This window comes from Simochromis diagramma, unplaced genomic scaffold (genome assembly GCF_900408965.1).
Source record: "Simochromis diagramma unplaced genomic scaffold, fSimDia1.1 OVJJ01000304.1, whole genome shotgun sequence".
In the NCBI taxonomy this organism is placed as follows: domain Eukaryota; kingdom Metazoa; phylum Chordata; class Actinopteri; order Cichliformes; family Cichlidae; genus Simochromis; species Simochromis diagramma.
The window spans coordinates 15,037,449-15,058,345 of record NW_024387030.1 but is presented as its reverse complement, the minus strand read 5'-3'; the positions used below and the strand labels follow the sequence as shown (position 1 = coordinate 15,058,345).

Here is a 20,897-nt window from a genome sequence, read left to right as displayed (position 1 = left end):
AGACAGATACAGAATCAGATATGTCAGAATACACTAAATATGTTCATTTATAAGTTGAAGACTTATTCATTATTATTATTTGTACCTAATCTCCTTTTCTGTAGGACTAAATTCTGACACCTTAAAAGTCTTGAACAAACTGTGAAAATATGCAGCCTTTACTGCTTTGTTATGTACCTTTTTTGGCACTTGGAAAACATAATTTACGGTTCAGTAATTCGTCCGAGGGAGAGCTTGCACTTGTATTGACAGAAATGTACTGAAACCTTTATCTCTGAGAACAGAGTTATGTAATGAGTTCTACAGATTTTTCTACCTGAGAGGATATTCTGTCTGTTTTACATGTTTTGTGCATGTGAGATCTCTTTGCTCTGCTGTTTTCATGGCTCTAAACCTTTGACCTAGTTTGGGGCTGAGTTCTAGGAAAGCAGAGCAGTGCGACAGAACTGTGGCTTGTTTATCCATGGAAGGAGCCCAGACAGGGAAAGAAACCCTATCTGCACCCCACCTGCCCGCAGAGCCCCTAACGCTCCCTCTATACTGTGAGGACTGTGGGTCCTCTATAATAGCTTATGTGCACTCTGGTAAACAGATTATTCCCAACGCCAACACCACTGAACATTGCACCATGTTTATCAGTATTTTGCTATTTTTCACCGTCAGTTTTCTTTACGACGGTGAAAAGACTTTATGAGGTTTTACAAAATGAGATGCTAATGCATTTTGTGTGTTTGAGGAATGCCTTGAATTAAAAAAAATGACCCTTTAAAGCTGGACCAACCACTGTGCTTGGAACAATTTAAGAGGCATAAAACTGGGAGCAGCAAGGAAAATAGTTTTAAAGCATTCTATAAGTCACAAGAATCTGCATAGAGAGGCTTTGAAGTTTCTTACATCCAATTTAATATAAATTCACAAAAGAGTGTCTTAAAGATTCTTGGCCCATGCTTTTAACAGCTCTCTGAGGAAAACTAAGCAATTTCACAATGCCAGAGGCGGCTTTCTTTGGCGATATGATGTGGGAATATGAATCAGGAGGGTCTGTATGCACGGACAAAATATAAGAGATGTATATGAGACTAAACAGGGAAGGAAATCCCGAACACAATTTTCTCATACAGATTTGTATGTTTTTATTCAAAAACTTTATTTTAAAAAATGTGCATTAACATTTCATAATATTAACAAGGTTACAATATCATAACACATCATAAAAATGTCAGACCTTCTCTGTGGATAGTGTGGAATCTTAAAAACATGACGTGCTGGTTTTTGTGTGCAATATGAAATACAATGAGAGTCGCCTGCATATTAAAGTGAACAGTTGAAAAATGAGATGAGATGAGAATGTCATAGATTCCCGAGTGACATGAGATAGTTTTCTCCCTTTTAGTTGAAACCAAATAAAGTATTTCCTTTTTAAGCACCATTTACCCTTGAAATATTTACCAAGACTTCATTTGTTTTTCCACTAAAATGAAAATTATTTTCATAAAAAGCGGAGTTTACTCTTTATATAACTTCCAGCAGCAGGGATTTCCTGTCGTTGGATCTGAGTTCTCTGCAGTTGCTGAAAATGTTCAAAACAGCTGTCTCGATAGAGAAAAGGTGCTCATCCTCCACCTCCGGACAGTGGTGCCTCATAAATTCTGCAAGGCGGACCAGGTACTCAATGTTGTGGCCGGTGTTGCCTCTGCAGATGGCAATCTGGGCGGCAATCTCCCCGTCCGAGGCCGGCCCGAGGTAGATGGGGTTGTCAGGTGTGGCGATGTAAACAAGGGACAACACTGAACCGTGACCGTCTTTAGGAATGAATTCCACCATCTCTGTTATGTACCCGCCCTGGACAACCTCTCTCATGTTTAAATACTGAAGAGACGCTTCGACCTGGCACTCAGTCACTTCATAGGCCACGCCCCACGTGCAAGCCTGCAGAGTACAAACAGGTGGAGGTTGACACACTAGTTTGCAACACTTGCAAGACTTGGCTTTGTGAACATATTCAGAGAGAAAAACCTAAAAATAAAACTACAGTGTTTTGGTTTGTCAAACAACATTGATTGAGCCTATAGGATGTTATTTAAAGTCCAGTTTTTGCTTGACCCAGTGCCAGAATTTAATAGAAATTAGAACATTAAACAGTAGAACAAACAGCAGACAACCAGTAAGTAATGGGTTTAACATTTTTCCCTGTTTATCACGCCACAGTTACAGTTTATTGCAACACATCACACAAAAACTCATAATCAGAAAGGTGGAAAGTTTAAAATAGCAAAGTTGTTCTTTTAGTGTGATTGGCCGGTTAGCTAATTATTTTCTGAGCAGAGTTATTACTTGTTATTTGTTTTTATTTGTCACTTGTATTGCAATACATCTGAGAAGACCAGTGACTCACAGTCAGACATTCCAGTCTGAGTAAACAACACAGCCTCATCGGGCTTGTTGTGCTGACATTTAAAAAAAAAGAAGAAGAAGATATTTTAGTTTTAGTTTTGCTTTTTAAGGATTATAGAACTTCTGAATCCACTGCTTTACTTACACATTCAATATTTAAGTGGTTCACTCACCTCCTCATCTGCTATTAGTGTGACAACTCTGGCTGGCTGTAGAGAGCAAAAGCACCGACAGTGAGAACTCAACAACCAACAAGAAAATGCTTCATACTTCACAACAACATACTGTAGCCTACATCTAAAAATGCACGAGCGAACTCCTAAAGGATCAGAATCAGCAGGAAATACTTGTGTTCCAGGTGTGGCTGCAAATCTCACCTTTTCCTTGTCCCCTCGGTGAAAGTCATCTCCGTGCCAGAACCGTCTCTTGTATCCTCTAATGTACCCTATTTTTCTTCTCTTGTGTTCAAAATCGGGTTTCCACACTAGGGAGCCATAGCCAAATATCCACAGGCTGCTCTTTTCCTTTATAATGTCCTGAGGTTTCATTGTAGGCACTTAACTTCGTTTGGGAAGAGAAAAAACAAAAGTCCACAAGTAGCTGCTCGATGTTATTTCCAGTCTTCTACGACCTCATAGAGTCTCATACATCAGGCTGCTCCTATATATAGATATATAGATAAATAAAGCGCTGAAAGGAGGAACCATCTTTCACGTCACAATGATCATTACATCAGTAATTTGTCAGTGTCATCAAAATGCAAATACTGTCCATTCCTCCTTAGTATACCGACGTGCACACACGTGTATTTGTTGATCAAAGTACGTCAGAGAGACACGACCTTGGCCAATTAAATAGAAGGGGCGGGGCTCTTTTGTGGCGACGCCTCGCCTAAGTTTTGAGTCGTTGCGCATGAGAACACGCAAGCACCCGGGGCAGGGAAATAAGAAGAATAAGCAGATATATTTTAAAGAAAAGAAGAAAGAAACTGTCTTTGTTTCTAACGTTTTAATCTTTATGAGCACTTTCAATATACAGCATAGGGTCAAACTCATAGTGCAGAGGTAATCACATTACCTATAAATAGCCGGGACTGTTATATCTGTGCTCTCTTAAGCTCATTAGGTGTCTGTGTTCTCTATAGACGAGCTTAACACCGCAGTGGCTGATAACTGAGATCAGTTTGTCCTCTGTAAGTCGGCGAGGATGATATTTGATGGGTTAAGAAAGAAGAGAACTACTTTCTTGTTACTTCACATAAAACCTACTGCCACCAGGTGGTTGTGAAAGACATGGCTCTTTACTTGAGAGAAACATCAGCCTGGTGCTTTGATATTGGCTGAAGGCTGGGTTAAGTAAGTAAAGTGTTAGATCTCCAAAGAGAGGGTGCAATTGTTATTAGTCCCTGTGTGCATCATGGAGCCTTGGCTGCGGGGCCCTTTGTTTGCTGTGATCATGCGCCATTAGTTCGAGGACATATAGATTTTCTCCGCGCACTAGTTTTGCTGTGTTTCTCACACCTTTCACCTTTCACTCAGCTACAAGAATCAATTATTGATCATTATAGACGCAGATATCAAGAGATGCAGCAGTTCCAAGATCTATTTAAGCAGAAAAGACAACAAGGACTCTTTATTATGACATACAGACTTTTATATATATATATATATATATATATATATATATATATATATATATATATATATATATATATATATCTTTTTGTTTGAGTATTTTCTTACATTTCCTGCCAATTACAATGCTGCCCACTGAATGATTGCTAGCACAATGATTTCATATCACGCAGACACAGATCTCATAGACATAGTATCATCAGAAGAAGCTACCAGGCCAAATATTACTGCATCTATAGACAATGAAGTCACTTTCACACCAGGCGACACAAATAAAGCTTCTAGATGATTCCAACATTTAATTTAGGATCTCTATTCGACCAGATGGACACTCAACCGACGAAGACCGACAAACAAACAGTGTACCAGATATGTAGTTCTTGTTTCTTTTCATAGCAAAAATAATAACAATACAATAAAAACACCAAAACAAAAACACTTTAAAAATATATTCACCTTTGCGAGGCATCAACTTAAAAACAGATGTACAAGTCATACTTCTAATCTCAACATATAAATATACACTATATACAAAATAATCTTATAAAACATAGAAAGAGAAAAATCAGTGCTTCATATACTTAAATTACTAATGAAATACTAATCTTACAAAATAACATTATTGATTCAGTAATTTCCATTGAAGGCGTTCTCGGTACGATAGTCACAACATGTATTTCTTTGTCTTGATTTAAGGGGGATTTTGCATAAAGTAAAACAAGGCCTTATTATGAGTTTTCCCTGCACGGCGCTTTAGCATATTGCATCATTTGATCTTTCACACAAAGAAATCAAGATAAGCAGGGCACAACAATTCCCTTTAAAAAGGGGGTATAAGGCTTTGTGATCAAGGCTGAATACATTCTTTATAAAACGGATTGAATTTTCAAACGATAATCCTAAACATCTCTCAAAAATGAACCGTTTTCAGTAGTTTTCTTTTTTTTCAGTCCCTTTTTCTTTTCTTCTTTAGCACAATGCTGGTTTTTGTTTGCATAGCGCGTCGCAGGTCAGATGAAATGGAAAAAAAAGCCGGCTCCATCCACATTCCCGTTGGCGGTGAGTTGATTTGTTTGATTGCCGATTACTGCAATAAGATGGAAAGCGTCCATCGGGATAGCCCGCTTCTTCCAATCAGCATGCGGGCACACGCATCTTGGCCCGTTGCCCTCGGAGGAACTTGAACAGAGCGGACGGGGTTGCGAGAGCAAGCCTGATTGGCTCATTATTTCCCCTTTTTTTTAAAAAAAAAAGAAAAAGAAACCCCAGTCTTTACATTCGCACATAGATTAGTAGCTTTACTTCTATTGCATTCAGAGAGCACACAAGCTCTATCCAGTTATCAAGTTTTCAAGAGCAGCAACTTGCGTTTAAATAAATCTCAGTCTTTCCACACTTGTAAACAGTCCACAAGAAATCCAATGTTGACGATGAATAATATATTCAATTTATTATACCTGAAAGAGACAGAGTCCAAACATTTAGTGACAATCACAGCAACACGTGCAAGATCTAAATGACCAGTTATTAAAGGGCTGGAACAAGTAAATAGATTTACCTCAGTTGCAATGATGCATTCATTCTTCTCTTCTGCTATTACGAAGACAGACTGGTACATTGAATCTCCAGAAGAACTTATTGTAGATATTCTACACTCTGGTCTCTCACTGTAAAGACACAACATGTCAGGCACACGGCACAAAAACAGTGCATGGTGGTATAAGTCAACATATGCATCTCTTCTCGTCCACCTACCTGTACATTCTACTTAAATGTTTCGTGTCTTCTATTGACTTTTCACAGTTTTCATCTTTGTCCACAAGGGACAGTTCATCCTTGTACCTCGCGGAGGGTTTATAGTCCAGGTGGTAGTGGTTGATGTATTTGTGATTAGACTTTTCCCTGGGACAGTCCACCTCCAATTCAAACTTTTTATTGGTGTTCTTGAGCTCTAGAGTAGAGATGAGGTTCTCCTTCTGAAGGTCAACCTTGGAGAGGTTGTTCATGGTGTCCGAGTCCTGCTCCTTATCCTTCTGCTTCTTGATGTGCCCCATCACTGCCACTGCCATGCACAAAAGCAACAGAGCAGCCACTACGCCCACACCCAAAACGATGGCTACCAACTTTTGCTTTTCACTGGACTCCCAGCTTATTGTGGGGCTGGGGGTGTTGGCTTGATGCTCACTGTTGAACTGGCACTGAGGGCCGCTGTAATGGGCCGGGCAGATGCAGGTGGACTGGCCTTTGGCTCCTGTGGTGCAAGTCCCTCCATTGAGGCAGGGTTGAGAAGCACAGTAGTCTGTGGGCTTGTCGCAGTGGCGGCCTGTATACCCTAAGGGACAGGTGCAGGTGTAGTCGTTGATGCGATCTATGCAGGTGGAGCCATTTGCGCAGGGGTTTGCGGCGCACTCGTCGACATTGATCTCGCAGCGCGGTCCCGTGAAACCTGAGCGACAGCTGCACACTCGGAGGTTACTGCGGACCACGCAGTGTCCACCTGTGCAAAAAACACCATCATTATTGATTACTGCTGATGTAGAAATACAGCACCATACATGCTTTTGCAGTGATGTGCGTCTGGTCTCTTACCATTGGTGCATTGCAGTGAGGTACATTTGTCCACTTTCTTCTCACAGTTAAGTCCAGTGTATCCTGGTGGACACTCGCATGTGTAACTACGGCCATTATCTCTCTCTTGGCATGTGCCACCTTGGAAGCATGGTTTGTCTGCACAAGTGAGCACCCTGTGTTCACAGTGTTGTCCTTCGAATCCCTGCGGACACTCACACCTATACCCATCCTCAGAGTCCTGCAGGAGAAAAGATATAAGGTTTTTAAAAAAAAAACCCTCCGTGTCAGACGTTTTTTATCACATCCTGTTCACGACTGCCCCAACAAACCCCATTATCCTTAGACCAAATTCTATTTACAGTACATCGTCTGTGAACTGGGTCACCCACTGACTTGACAATCGATAGCATCCTCCTGGACAAGCAGATAGACGGAGGCAAAAACAAAAACAGGAAAGCCTGTGTTGTGGGAAAGGAGAGAGAGAGACTTCCGGACTCACCAGGCAGCGACCTCCGTTGTGGCAGGTCTGCCTGTCACATTCCCTGACCTCCGAGTCGCAGTTAACCCCGGTGAAGCCTGGCAGGCAGGTGCAGGTGTAGCTGCCCTGGCCTGTGTTCAAGCACGTGGCCCCGTTTGCGCAGGGTTTATGGTGGGTGCAGTAGTTCAGGTCTGTAAACAAACAGGAGGAAACGTGATTACTGGAACCAAAAGGAAGGATTGCATCAAATGAGCCACACATTTTCCGCTTTTTGCATTATCCTTTGAGACAAAGACGTCTGGAGTCGCTTTCTAATTCACTCACCTTGGTCACAGAAGATGCCCCCCCAGCCTTCTTTGCAATTGCACTGCCAAGCCTCTTTACAGGTACCGTGTTTACAGGACGGGTGGATTTTACACACATCACAAAAGAGACCCTGCCAGCCCTGTCTGCATCTGTTCACACAAAATATAATAGCTGGATCACACACAAATCAACTTTCATCTGCTCACTCACATACAAGAGCTACAACAAGCCTGACAAAAGGGGAACAATAGTGAAAAAAGGTCCCTTTGTACTTTGAATACTTTATATTTCTCATGACTAGGGTTGACTTTTATTTACCCTTTTCGTTGGCTAATTGTGGAGGGACACCAAACCAAAGTGAATACTCACTTGCACTCTCCAGGTAATGTGCAGTTTCCGTTCCTTTCATTGCAGCCTTCAAGGCAGATTGCTGAGAGAGAGAGGGGGGGGGGTGTAATTTAGTGTTATTAACTTATTAGGCAATTATTAAAACAGTATTTATTTATTTATTTTACTCGCTGGTGTATCAATAAAAACGATTTCCTGTTGAGTGTCGCGAGGCACACTGATTTTGCGTGATTTTTAATTTTTCATTAATTTATTTTTTGCACTGTTGGTTAGAGCGGAGCAGATGTTTGCTCTAAAAAGAAAAAGAAAGAAAAGGGGGGAAAAAGCAGGACAGCTGCCCCATTGTTACGGGCGCACTGTTCGAGCCCCGTGTGCAGCTGCCGCCCCACACCGCCTCCACAATAGGGCCTGCAATTTAGTGGCGCGTGGCGGGCGATAATGCCGCGATTAACCCCGACGCGTGCTGCCGAGCGACCACCGCCCTGGATTAAATCGCACGCGCCCAGAAAGAAAGCAGCATCAAGTTGGCTGTCGTCAGATTTCACCTGAACCTCACTTGTGCGCAAATTGTGTCCTGCTTCCTCGCGTCCCACGCACACCTGTGATCATGTGGCTTAACAGGTCATTTAATATGGGCCAAATGAAGTCAAGAAAAAGAAAAATTGGAAGGATTGAGAGAAAAACAAATGTACAGAACCTCCCTTATCTTCCTTTGTAACTACCTAATATAAAGCTGTTAATGGCCTTTGTTTTTTGCTCCATTTAGGACTAATGCGCAAGCAGCCTTCCTGAAATCTGACTCATGACCTTTTTTATACAAACAAAGAAAAGTGCCCATATGGTGTCTTCACTCTTGCTTACGTTCTTGGCAGTATTCTCCCCTCCATCCCGGCAGACAGGCTTCTTCCCCATCAGGCTTGCAGGTGAAGTGGCCAAAACGGTCGTCTCTTGGAGCGCATCTTTTGGAACAAGTGGCCCCGTAGTAATTTTCATTGCAGATGAACCGGTATGAGTAACGTAGCTCCGTCTGCCTCCCGCTGAGCACATCCTTGGACCACTCACGCCCTATTCCCAACTGCCTTTGGATGGTGAAATAACTAATCAAGAATTCGGGGTTGGTGGTATCTGTGAATAAAACAGAAAAAAACATTTAATCCTATTTAGGCCACAAACTGGCTCACATGAGGGACTGTTTAAAATTTAGGCTGCTCTATGACGTTAGTACATCTAACAATTATAAATTTTAACACGATACACAATTTAAGAGGCATACTTAAAAGGCCTCCTCAAATTCCCCTTGCCGTCACTTCTCGCCATTACGCGCTGCGTTCACAGAGATTTAAAAAAAAAAGAAAAAAGAAAAAAAAGGTGTAAAATCCAGGAAAAGCCTGTCATGGGACTTTTGGCAAGGCTTCAAATTCTCACTTAAGCGATGTACACTTTCCCATGCCTGCCAAAAATAAATCAAGGGAAGTACGATTGTGTTTGGCGAGATTTGATTGCAAAGGATTGTCGTGTGACTCATGACATCCTAACAAACACGAACCCATGACGCTGAAACACCAGATGCGTTTGCCAGCACTTCATACGTTCATCACGTTTCTGATAAAAGCGGACTTTTCAGTAACAAGCAAAGCAAGTTACACCCACAATGCCTCCCTCTAGTGGCGAAAACCCAATAAACATCTCCTCACCTCCGGGCTGCTCCGCTGCAGGAGAATACCAGGCTTCAATAACTAAGGAGAAAGCACCCTGTGGGGACAAATGAGGGAAACAATGGTCACAAAACAACCTGAAGATCTCATATCTTTAGCTTTGTTTGGATGAAACGGGGGTTTGGGACACAACACTTTACATATATATAAAAGAAAGCAGTTGCACTTAATTCAAATGATCCATGCAACAGATATAGGGACTGGATTGTGTCCTACATGAGTTCACATAGTTGAACGCAGACTCAGTTTTAGGCAAAGGATAAAACAAGTCCTCTGACCCTTAAGCGTAGTTTAAATGGCACAAAAACGTTGCATTTAATTGGTGTGACAAAAGCTAAGTACTATATGCAAAATATATTTCAGAGTGTTGTTTGGTAGAAGCATTTTTCAGCACTTATCAGCTGTGAAGAGCGCATTTTTAAACGTGTAGATTTGGTTTGGTTTCTGCGTAAAAGCGTCAGACGAGTGCGCCCGACAGGACAGGTGCTCTTACCGGCCAGGTGAAGTTGAGCGGCAGGCGTAGCCTGGCGTCCGGCCGGATGCTGAAGGAGTCGGTGCCCAGAATAGGTGTGCTGGCGTTGGCAAATATGCAGTTTCCAGGAGACACCTCCTTCTGGAAGTTCTTCAAACAAACCTTGAAATAAGTCCTGCAGCCACTCATGCCGCAGCTAAGCCCGTTTGCCAGCAAACCTTTCGTGTTCTGAAAATGATTCAGCTCTATCTCGAACACACCCGTTCCGAAAACCTAGAAGGAAATAAAGAGTGAGCACAGAAAAATACATTTTTCCCAAAATATAAACGCAAAGATTTAAAAAACAAAAATACCTGAGTAGATACTGTAATAACTATTGCGAGGACAGATGTGAACCAAACGGCCATCCTTTAGTTTTATGTGCGTATCCTTAAAAAACAGTTTGTCCTCCCACAAAAAGACGCTCCTATTCCAAAAATGCAGTGATGATAAAATAAAGTGATCAGAATAAATAGAATCCTTTTCTTTTCTTTTCCTCCAAAGCCTGTAGGACAAGATCCAGCTCCACAATCAGTATCCAGAAGAAGAAGTTGGGAAAAGACCGAGTTATCCGTGTGCTTGAGGTTAGACAAATATCAGTAACGTCAATATCCACAAGTGACTCATTCTGCGGTCTTTATGTTGCCCATCCATCGTGCCGGTTAGTTGTTGTTTGAGTTTGCTGTGCTGATGTGAGCCTTGTTTTGCCAACAGTGATGCGGGCATGTGGCGGAGCATCAGCGCATAGTGACTCCCAGTGAAGGATGCTTGACGTCCCTCCTCAGTTTTTATACGCCGTTACAGACAATGTCAGTGGGTAAACACCGCCCACTCCCCTCTCCACTTTTTTTTTTTTTTTTTTTGGGTGTGTGTGTGTGTTTCTCTTTCTCTCTCACACATGGAGTGTCATTAACATGTATAATGATTTTTAGAGGAATTTGTTGCTTAAAATAAGCGATTTTCTGTGCTTTCATACGCTGTTTATGCGTAAACTAAAATTCAACAGTAGGTTGTTGGGGGTTTTTTCGGGGGGTGGGGGGAGGGGGGTTTCATAGTGTTAATATAGATGAAGCTTTCAGGCATCCAGAATTTCTAGATTCACTGTTGCTGTCTTCAGGGGTCACTGATTGTGTCTCTTTCTTTGCCCCTGTGTTTATTTTAGAAGATGGAGCAGGAGACAGCCCTCCCCAAAATGGATTTAAATTTTAAACACGTGGTGTCACTCATAAATCAGATGAGGAACCCACGATTTTTGAGACCAAGACCCTCATATAAAGTAAAATATTAAGTCCATTTCTATAAATGGGCAGTTATCATGTGAAACGCTTATGTGTGGACAAACACAAAGCTGAGATTGTCCTCTAGCTGAGCACTGTTTGTTGAACTAACATCCACATGGCAGCTGAAAAACAGTCTTCTTCTTTCAAGTGTGTGCATAGTTGTTCCAAGAGGGAAAAGAAAAATGAACTCAAAGCAGTATATGAAGGCGGCAGAGCAAATAAATTCACACGCCATATGCAATTTTATCTCATGAAAACTCACGCTGAGCACAGGCATTGTTACCTTTATCACCCCTGCAGCAGGCCAACTTGTCTGGGAGGATTTACAGTGAGGGAACAGGATTTAGTAACCGTTCCCTGGCCATGAAGGTGTGTGGCTGAACGGCTCTCCTGCAGAGATGACATCATCTTTAACCCCCCCCCACCTTTGACTTATAGGTTTGAGGTTCTACTTTTGGGCAGAGACAATGGACTATTGAGTTTGGAGGAGTGTGAGTAATAGACCCAGACATCTCATACTTCTCCTGTATTGAAGCATTTGGCGTTCCCACCATTGACTGAATCACACAGATCCTGCAGTGGTGCATCAGTGCAGCCTCGTACAGTGCCTGCTTTAAACCATGCACTCTTGCTCTGCTTTGTGTCAAAAAGGACCCGAATTTGCTTATCTACAGGGCATCTCGCTGGTATATATGGCTTCCACAGACTCTAGAGCCTCATCAATCTCTTAAGACATGTGTAATGGTGTGCCTGCCTTCCCTTCATACACATCATAACACCCGTACACTTTAATATTTGATGGAGTCTGGCTAAGGTTTCTCAAGCGCAGCTCAGGTTTCAATTCCTTGTAAAGTAATTGGACTGTGCTAAACAAGCAGCGATGCTTGGATTGGAACGTCTTGGTGCAACGCAAGTGAAAACGCTGGCTTGGTTGAAATACGGGGAAGTGCCTTTGGGGTGATGCACTCACCAGACTTTGTTAATATTTACAAATTGTGATTTTATCACTGTCGTTAAATTATTATTGTTACTATTATCTAAATGGGGAGAAACCCTGACCTCGATTAATACGGACATTTTAGTCCTTAGCTCTATGAGTTATTTACTCCTGGCCAATGCAAACAATAGGATAACAGAGTCTTTTCTGCTGTGCTGCTCTAGAATAAACACAACCATGGAAACAGACATCGGCCCACCGCAGTTTCATCTGCGGCCTTGCCTGGGACATCATTTTTCTTTGTGACAGTATTTTGTAAAGCCGACTCGTGATTGTTCTATGTATATATTCAGCTGGCATCCAAATCCTAAAAATAACATTTTGACTGGAAAATGAAGAGATATGAAAGCGGCTGCTGACTCATTTTGGACTTATAGGCAAGCTGCTATTGGTGAGAAACTGCTTGATGCAATTGTTTAGATCATCGGAAGTCTCAATTATTTATTCATTTTGTCCCAGGAAACCTTGCTCATACGTTATAGACTTTAAGAGGCCGGCCATCCAATCAGGTGTGCACTGTTTGTAGGTTTATAGAGCAGGTTTGCTTGTTTGTTTGTTTTTATTAAATACGTGTGAGGATATGAGTCGGAGCATGCTTACTCAAAAGTATGCGACCACTGTCAATACACTGTTGTACTTGTTATTTACAAAACACATCGAGCCTATTGTGTCCCTCATGAAGTTAACAGAGATCAAAGACTTTCTTAAATTAATTTTTCATTCGCTAAATGTCACTAAGTATTTACTGTAAATTTGCACTGGACAATGAACCTTATACCTAAGTGAAAATTCACTTGACTGATATGAAAACATTAAGCTCGGTGGGGTCATGTGTCAGTTTTAGATCCAGTTGGAAGCATTTTTTTTCTTTTCATTACATTATTTTGTCTCATTATACCACAGTCTTGGTCATTGTTCCAGTAGTATCAACAATCTAGTAAAGTGCAATAGAAAGTTAGGTACAAAGCTAACAGATGGCCCCCTTTTAGTTCAGATATCTGGCCTGTTTAATGCGCAGCAGTTTAACACTTCTTTACAGCACATTTGATCTCTATGCCCCAATCTGTCCGGCCAATCAATGGGGCTTTTGATGTGCGCTGCCAGTGGATCTGAGGCTTCTAAGCATGCCGCGCTGGGAGGAGAAATCACCTGCTGTTGCAATTAGAAAAACAAGGGGTGGTTCCATTCTCTCACAGCACCATCCACAGCCTAAGCAGCTCTTATTTTTACGCTAAACATACAGAAAATACCCCCTTAAGGATACAAACCCAAATTGTTCAAACGTTACTGTAAGTGTGGGAGACTTAAAAAAAATTTCCAGAGAGATTTTATGTGCTTACGCCAAAGATTAAATGCTTCTAGCTGTAGAGAAGAAAGCATGATTGTGCATGTCTAGCATGATCAAATATAAATCAGCGTGATTTATGTGACACTTTTGGACCTGAGAGTCATTACTGATCAGCTTCTGCATATGTTTGCAAGTTTTTGAACATATGGCCTAAATTACCATGTTAAATATTGCTCTGCATGTCTGTTTTTACTCAGTTTAAACCTTCAGCTTTAATTTAAAGCTCCTGACATTGTGGTTGCCGGTTTAATAAGAGCCCGAGGGGCTGTTGTGGAACTTTCCAGCTACCATCTTCGAAGCTGTTGACAAAACAAAACCATGCCAGCAATCCCCCACACTTGCACCACAACAATCAACACTATGTGGTCACTGGCACCATGTCGTGAACCATGGAGGTGTCAATAAAGGTTTTTGCTTTGCTGAAAAGATGTCTGTTAGCTAAAAGGCATCCTGCATGCCTTCAGTGTATGATTTATGACTCAGGGCCACGCCTTTTCAACAGGTTCCGCTCAGTTTGAAGCGCTTAAAATGGACCAGATGATGTGTGTAACAGCTGTCTGTGTGCTAGTATGCCCCCCAAAAAAACAGCATAGCACACTCCGCTCTCCCACCATGAGGGTCTGTGATTATTCCAACCACCCCCTCAATGTTCAGTATTGATCTCAACAGAACAGCTCCGCGTTTGACACGTGCAGAGATGCTGGATAATCACCGCATCTGTCAATGTGAGCTTAGCAGTGTCATATCCTGCTGCCTTTTTAGCAGATGCATTTCCCTTCTGCCGCTGTATTTTTTAACCATTGTCCTCAAACAGACAATAAATATGAAAAGGACACGGCATGAAAGCCAAACATGTTTTTGTGTCCAGGCAGTTGTTGCATGATTGCCAGTGCAAGGATAGTTGTTTGCGTGGAAGAAGCTACTGTAGCCTTGAGGAAATCCTCCTTTCCCAAAGTCAAAGCATAATTGCTTTACGCAAGCCAAAACCGCACAGCAGGAAGAGGAAAGAGATAAATGGATGTGAGGGAAGAACGTGCTGGTGTGAAGAGGGTTGTTAAAACCACAAGAGCGAGCCAATCGGGGACACCAGACAGAGTATGAATTGGTGTCCCACAATTCACACACTAACCTCATTATTATTGGGTAGGCGAGAACAGGTGCATTAACCTTAATGTTCTGTGCAGTACAAGCTTTTTAATGGTTCTTATTAAACACATTTCACTGAAGTTACTGTGCTTTGAGAATCGGGAAACTGCCATCAAAGTAATTGGCAATATTAATCTTCAAAGATGCAAGAGTTTTGGCCTCAGTGTCACCGTAGGGGAAATTCTCAGTAATCACTGAACACCATCAGCGTGATTAGCGTCTGGTAATTTCACCTTGGCATGCCACGCTGTTAGATGCTGTGATCTTGTGTGATAAGGGTCTGTGGTTCTGGTTTAATTATCCAGAGACTTAATGATCTCTTATCTGCTGTTCTTCCTCCACTTCCTGAGCGGGCAAGGGGGGGGCACATGACCTCTAAAGTACACTACACTTTATTATTGTTTATTTATATAGACGGACCTAGGAATATTTTAGGAGGGTCCGTTGTTTTTTCCTTTGACGATTTGAAGTTCCTAGTTGTCCTTTTCCTTTTCGGTGTATGTATGAATAGTTTCCTACCTTTGCTTTCAATTTCACAAACACAGATTCCTGGGAATTTGTCCCGCTGGAAGTTACACGTGGGAGAGTTATGTTTGTGTGCAATGCACTGAGATGAGTGGCTTATTAGGCGAAAGGCTCAGGTAGTGCGAGGCCTCGCTGTGCTCTCTGGTCCTACCAGAAACTATCAGCGGCCGTCAGAGTGAAATGTGACCTTCTGTTTGGATTCTGTTTAATGAGTTGAACTGAAGTTGACCTCATCACACACACGCACACACACAGACCCATCTCCACTCTGCAGGACAAACAACAGATGCAAACCCTTTTGTATAAAGTGATTGTTATCCACGTCAACTTAAGGCTTGGCTGTGATATTAACAGTAGTGCAGCGCACAGATTGCACATGTATACATTTGCACGTCCACTTTGTGTTCCTGTGGACAGCGAATTCGTGGGCGCCATGCCATGTTTGACATGATTTAGGCCCACTTCCATGCTTACCCAGCCTCAAAACGTGACAGCAGGGGTTTAGAGGGTGCTTGAGTCTGAGCACGGTGGTCAGAAGTCTGTGCGGAGCCTGTTTGTCCAGTAAAGGCTCACTGAGGTTGAATCCTTGCAGATGAGCCCGTGTAGAAGGGCTTCATGTTTACAGTGATGAATATGTTCTCACAGTGTCTTACTAATGGGCTTCAGCAGTGATACACCACTGGGCCTCTGTTCTGATGTCAGGCCTGTTGCGCGAGAGGCTCCCTCGCTGCCAGGCCCTAATAGCTATGGGCTGTTGTTCCAACTTGACCCCACGAGTCCCAAGTTGCCTCCTTTGATTTGCCTCTTACAAGCAATTTTCATATCACTGTCCAATATCTGACATGTCTCAAGATCTCTATTCCTTCCAGACCATATTCATACAAAAGATGTCATACTTTTAATATAACCTAATTTTAAAAATGCATCGCTCTGCTTTCGTTGCATTTTAAAGAAGTAATTTCTCCCTTATGTGGGACCCCCCACCCCCACCCCCATGCAAATCCAGAGGGTAAAAATAGTGATTCCTCACTGTCATTTTGTGGCATAGTAACGGATTGATGCATTTGTAAAATACACAAATATGGATTTGCAATGTTATTGTTCAACACTGGCACATTTCTGGTAGATTTAGATGAATAATTTACTGTACTGTGCAAATTAATCTTTCTACACAGAGTTTGTGTTCTCATACACTCCACAATGATTTAGTAGCGAGGGTGATAAATGACACTGATAGCATATGTGTAGACTTAGCACATTAGGGCTGTAATTTATTTATCTTGCTGCCCAGCGCTGTTGGAGTGGAATTCTGAACATGTAGCACACATTTCTTGTAAAAGGGGTGCCTCTACCAATGTTATGGTGAGTAAAATGCATCAATTCTATTTTTCAAAGTGACCAAAAAGGAAAGATCTTTTATAAGATATAAGATTGTATCTGTCTGCAACTTGCATTGGTGTGTTTGCTTTAATGTAATGAATGAATATTATATATATTGTCGGAGCAGATAAGTCTACCCTCAATCCATCTATTAATTCTCTACTGCTTATCAGGGTCCAGGGCAGCAGCCTACACAGAGGTAGCCAGACCTCGTATACCTCCACCACCTCTAGTTGCTTCACCTCTGAGGATCTAAAAGCAATCACAGACACAGAGCTATATGAAGATGAACTTTGATTGTAACCCAACTGAGTCTTTCAAGTGTCTGATCAGATGCTGGCTTGATGTTAGCCTGTCAGATCAGACGTATATGGGCTTATATGTGCATTTGTGTAGCTTATTTGAAGAACCAAATCAAAAATGCATTGTTCGAGTTGGTGTGCTGGACCATTAAGAGTTGAATGCATGGTGTCCTTTAAAGTTTTACATCCTCAGCAAACAGGTATTAAGATTTAATGAGATCTTTGATCTTTGAGATCTTTTCTTTGGTCGCAGAGGTAAGAAGTGTCCACTGGTTACTTTGTGTCACCCACACTGCTAACAACCATTACCCTTCGCCCTCCACCTCCCGCCCTCTCACCCTCACCCCATCCTCGGCCTTACCCCAAGCCTGGGAGCGGAATTCTGGGAACATTTTTCCATGTGAAATGCCGAGGTCCAGTCAAGGGGTGTGACGCCAGTGCATTGTTCCAGCAGCAAAAAAGGAACCGCTTGTGATGAGGCCAATTCCTGTTGGTCCCAAAAAAACAGGCACTTTCTCACACTGACTTCCTTCCTCATTGGACAGCACAAAACAATCCCAGACCAACCAGCAAAGTGAAAAAGAAAGAAAAAGAAGGGGGGAAAAAAAGAACAACAGCGGAGGTAAGCTTTTGTGGAGAAGTATTCTCACCCTGTGCAGGTTTTGTGGCTGGAGCTGGAAACGCACGACTGTCTCGTCAATCTCCAAAATTCACCTGTCTGTCCCATTGAAAGGCGAACGTCCTTTATCTGCGGACACAGACCCCCCCACAAAACAAGCTTACATTATGTAATCCCAGTGGCAAACAGCCGGTGTCTTATCTTTACTGCGTGTGTGATTGCAATCACTTCAGTGAAACCTCTGTGCTTCTGCTATTTACTGTCCCGCAATGTTTACGTTTAGCAGGCAGTAACTGTGGCTGAATTGTGATTCGACCTGAAACTCAGTAAAACTTTGCAGCCGATTGAGAAAACACAAAAAGGAATGGCGATCGAGTGAGAAGGGCAGTGGGGCTCTACTGATTGAGCGAGCAGGACTCAGGAAGCACCTGCCTGCGCAGAGAGCTGAGCATTTATCTGACCCTGCTCACATCAGGTGGTTTCCTTGTTTACGTTATCACCGCGCAGCTCCCTGTGGCCCAGCCCCTATTGGCTGCCCCGAGCCACTCCTTTTTCCACCGCATTCATTGATCTTGAGAGGGCTTGCCACTTCCTCGTTTCTCCTTTTCCCACCAGCAGCAAAGAAACTCACCCTTCACCACCCTGGAGCTCGTTGGCAAAAAGACAAACTAGTTTAATAAGCTAAAAACTCCTCAGAGCTCCTGCCTGACCTCTCACCTCTGTCCTCGCAACACAAACATGGCAGCCTTGAAGACTGCTTTCCTTTTCCTCTTCTTGCTTATACTTGGGCACAGTGAAAACAACTATACTCATCAATTAGCCTGACTGATAACCCTGATCCTGCTGTCCTCCACGTCCCCTGTATTGCTCAACCTTAACCCAGCTGGAAAGATTTAAAGACCGATCTGCCTCGGGGGTCGGGGCTTTACATGTTTCATCCACTGGGTTTCTGGTGGTTCATTATTCCAGGAATTCTGTTGAGACAGTGCTCTTCCTCTCTTGATGAAAACATGGCAGCATTTTTAATAGTAAAGTAATTGAGCTGTACTGCCTGCTCAATGTTTCCTTTTTCCCTTGTTGATATAATTATGGTTAAATTGCTGCTTGGCATTCATAATAATGACTGCAGGTGGGCTAGACACAGGTGCTGTGTGTAATTACAGTGTACATGAGATCCAGAATTGATTATCTGGACTAAATACATATAATCAACCTCAGCAGATGTGCATCTAAACTGTTTTATCAAATGCTTATTGTCACCAGGAGGAAAGTCCGAGCATTGTGTGTATGTGTGTGTGAGATTGGGAGACACTGGCAGTGAAAACAGTCTCTTGTGTGGCTGTGTGTATGTAATACCCACCCACACGTGGCCACAGATTCCAGCTTGGTGCTCCTACTACCCTGTTGGAGTATTTGTTCTGGCAAGGTTTTAGCTGATTGTCACAGTTAGCCATAGCACAGTGAAAGACGCTATGCTAATGCTAACCTTTAACCCCTGTCATACTATTCTTGTAACTAGAAAGAAAAGACATGCGTTCAATATGAGGATGTTCATTTTTAGTGGTTAGCCTGAAGCGAACCTTCACACTGCTGACATTTACCTACATGGTAAGCACCCCCCTCTCTCTGCAGTCCTCCACATGGCCTTTCATGGCCCTGCTTTCCTTACTATCTTGTTATCTCAGCAAGTGTTTCCTGCAAGCACCTAGCTCTTCTCTGGGACATGTGGTAGAGCTTGTGCTGTGTTATGTCCACGAGGTATTGTTCTCCCAGTGTTTGACCATCGTAAATTAGCTGGAAACGATTTGTCAGACATGGGGGGGGGGGGGACCAGGAAAGGGAAAAAAACAACAGCACCATTAAAAGGGCCCTGATGTGAACCCCAGCATCGAACCATACGTGAGCAAATATGTTAATGGTTTTTTCGAATTGCTCCAATCCAGGTTATTCAGAAAACATCTCCCAGAGAGAGGAGGTATTTAACATTTTACACTTCACTCCAAAGACTACAGTTTCATGTTATTTTCTTTTCTTTTTATATTCACCCCTTTAAACCACAAGGTCAAGTACAGCGCATAGTTGGACAATAAATCCCCCTTCCTCCTTAATCCAAAGGATAATTAAAATATATACATATTTTTGAGCACTGTTTCCATGTTACATAAATAAAAAGTGTGTTTATTTGAAATCGCTGGATGAGCCACCCCTGTTTATTCCGCAGGCTGTTTTGAATTGACTATCAACATGTCCCACTTTAATGAGGGAATTCCTGTACATCAGAGGATGTCTAACGCACATCCTGGCTCGTAATCATGCTCTCACCTATATCATCAAAGTCCCACAGCGAAGCCCAATTCGAGGAAGGGGGTGAAACATCCTTCTGCTTCTGAGGTCTCATGGAGGGAACAAGGGAGGGAGCTGCGGGATCTCTGATAGTTGACTCTCTATGAAATAGCCCCTCATGACCTCAAACAGCAGCAGAGAATTTTTGAGCGACAAAACTATGTCATTCTGTCAAGATGTACCCAGTACCGTGTCCCTGGGGAATCTGCTGTCACAACCAATGTTCCCATGGATAGAAAGGGACCCCTCGGGATCCGGAGATTGACAGAGAGCATGGTGGGACCAGGAATTAAAGGTCTCTAAAGAGTCAAGAAGCTAGTCAGAGTGGCAAAAATAAAAACATGCTGTAAAGTATGCTCTGAGCTGTGACATGGGAACCTCCCACCCTAAACTATGCCCCCCCTGGACAGTGGGGGTTAGGTCATACATGAGGACCGGTTTGCAGCTGGCTTGCTCCCTCCCTCCCTCCTCATGCCAGGCTGAACTATGCTGGGAACCAACTAAGTTAAGCACAAAACTTGATGCTAGTGGACCCTCGCATGGCTTTTTTGATTTAAAGCCAAACAAGTAACTGTTTTACAAAGTTGCTTTGATAAGGAAATGTTGCAAGGCGAGGGAAAAGAGACTCTGGCAATCATCAGGAGCACGAAAAATTACTGCAATTCAGTAGGAAAACAACTTCCCCCACTGTAAAATAACATTATTCCTGCAAGGAAAGCAGAGGGAAGTTCCTCCCTTATATAGAGAGAGGATTGTTCTCCGACTTTGATTGTTTAAGCAAAGCTAAATGTGTTTGCTTTAAATTATGTCACAATATATTACAGAAGTGCTTCTAGTTTTGTACAGGAACAAATATCGCACGCCTCTTTTGGAATGAGCGTGCATTTGTTTAGCTCTGCATCTCTCGATTTCCTTATCAGAATGCATTAATCCTCGGGGACATGAAAAACACTACAAACTGAAGCCCATCAGCAGAGCAATTGACATACCGAAATTTCAG

At 42.6% G+C, this 20,897-nt stretch overlaps 2 protein-coding genes across 2 annotated transcripts; both read right to left on the bottom strand.

Annotated features, from left to right (window-relative positions):
* Positions 1 to 1,118: 1,118 nt before the first annotated feature.
* Positions 1,119 to 3,197, bottom strand: LOC120740111 (glutathione-specific gamma-glutamylcyclotransferase 1-like). Its single transcript, XM_040042232.1, has 3 exons — positions 2,772 to 3,197; positions 2,568 to 2,603; positions 1,119 to 1,929 (listed from the first exon to the last, which is right to left on the bottom strand). Exons 1-3 carry the CDS (start codon positions 2,940 to 2,942, stop codon positions 1,513 to 1,515), a joined length of 624 nt encoding a protein of 207 aa, XP_039898166.1. The 5' UTR covers positions 2,943 to 3,197; the 3' UTR covers positions 1,119 to 1,512.
* A 1,115-nt stretch (positions 3,198 to 4,312) lies between these two features.
* Positions 4,313 to 10,740, bottom strand: LOC120740110 (delta-like protein 4). Its single transcript, XM_040042231.1, has 11 exons — positions 10,272 to 10,740; positions 9,940 to 10,191; positions 9,426 to 9,483; positions 8,593 to 8,856; positions 7,753 to 7,813; positions 7,402 to 7,532; positions 7,099 to 7,268; positions 6,618 to 6,837; positions 5,784 to 6,525; positions 5,587 to 5,695; positions 4,313 to 5,485 (listed from the first exon to the last, which is right to left on the bottom strand). The coding sequence occupies exons 1-11, from the start codon at positions 10,323 to 10,325 to the stop codon at positions 5,480 to 5,482; spliced, it is 2,067 nt and encodes a 688-aa protein (XP_039898165.1). The 5' UTR covers positions 10,326 to 10,740; the 3' UTR covers positions 4,313 to 5,479.
* Between the last annotated feature and the right edge of the window lie 10,157 nt (positions 10,741 to 20,897).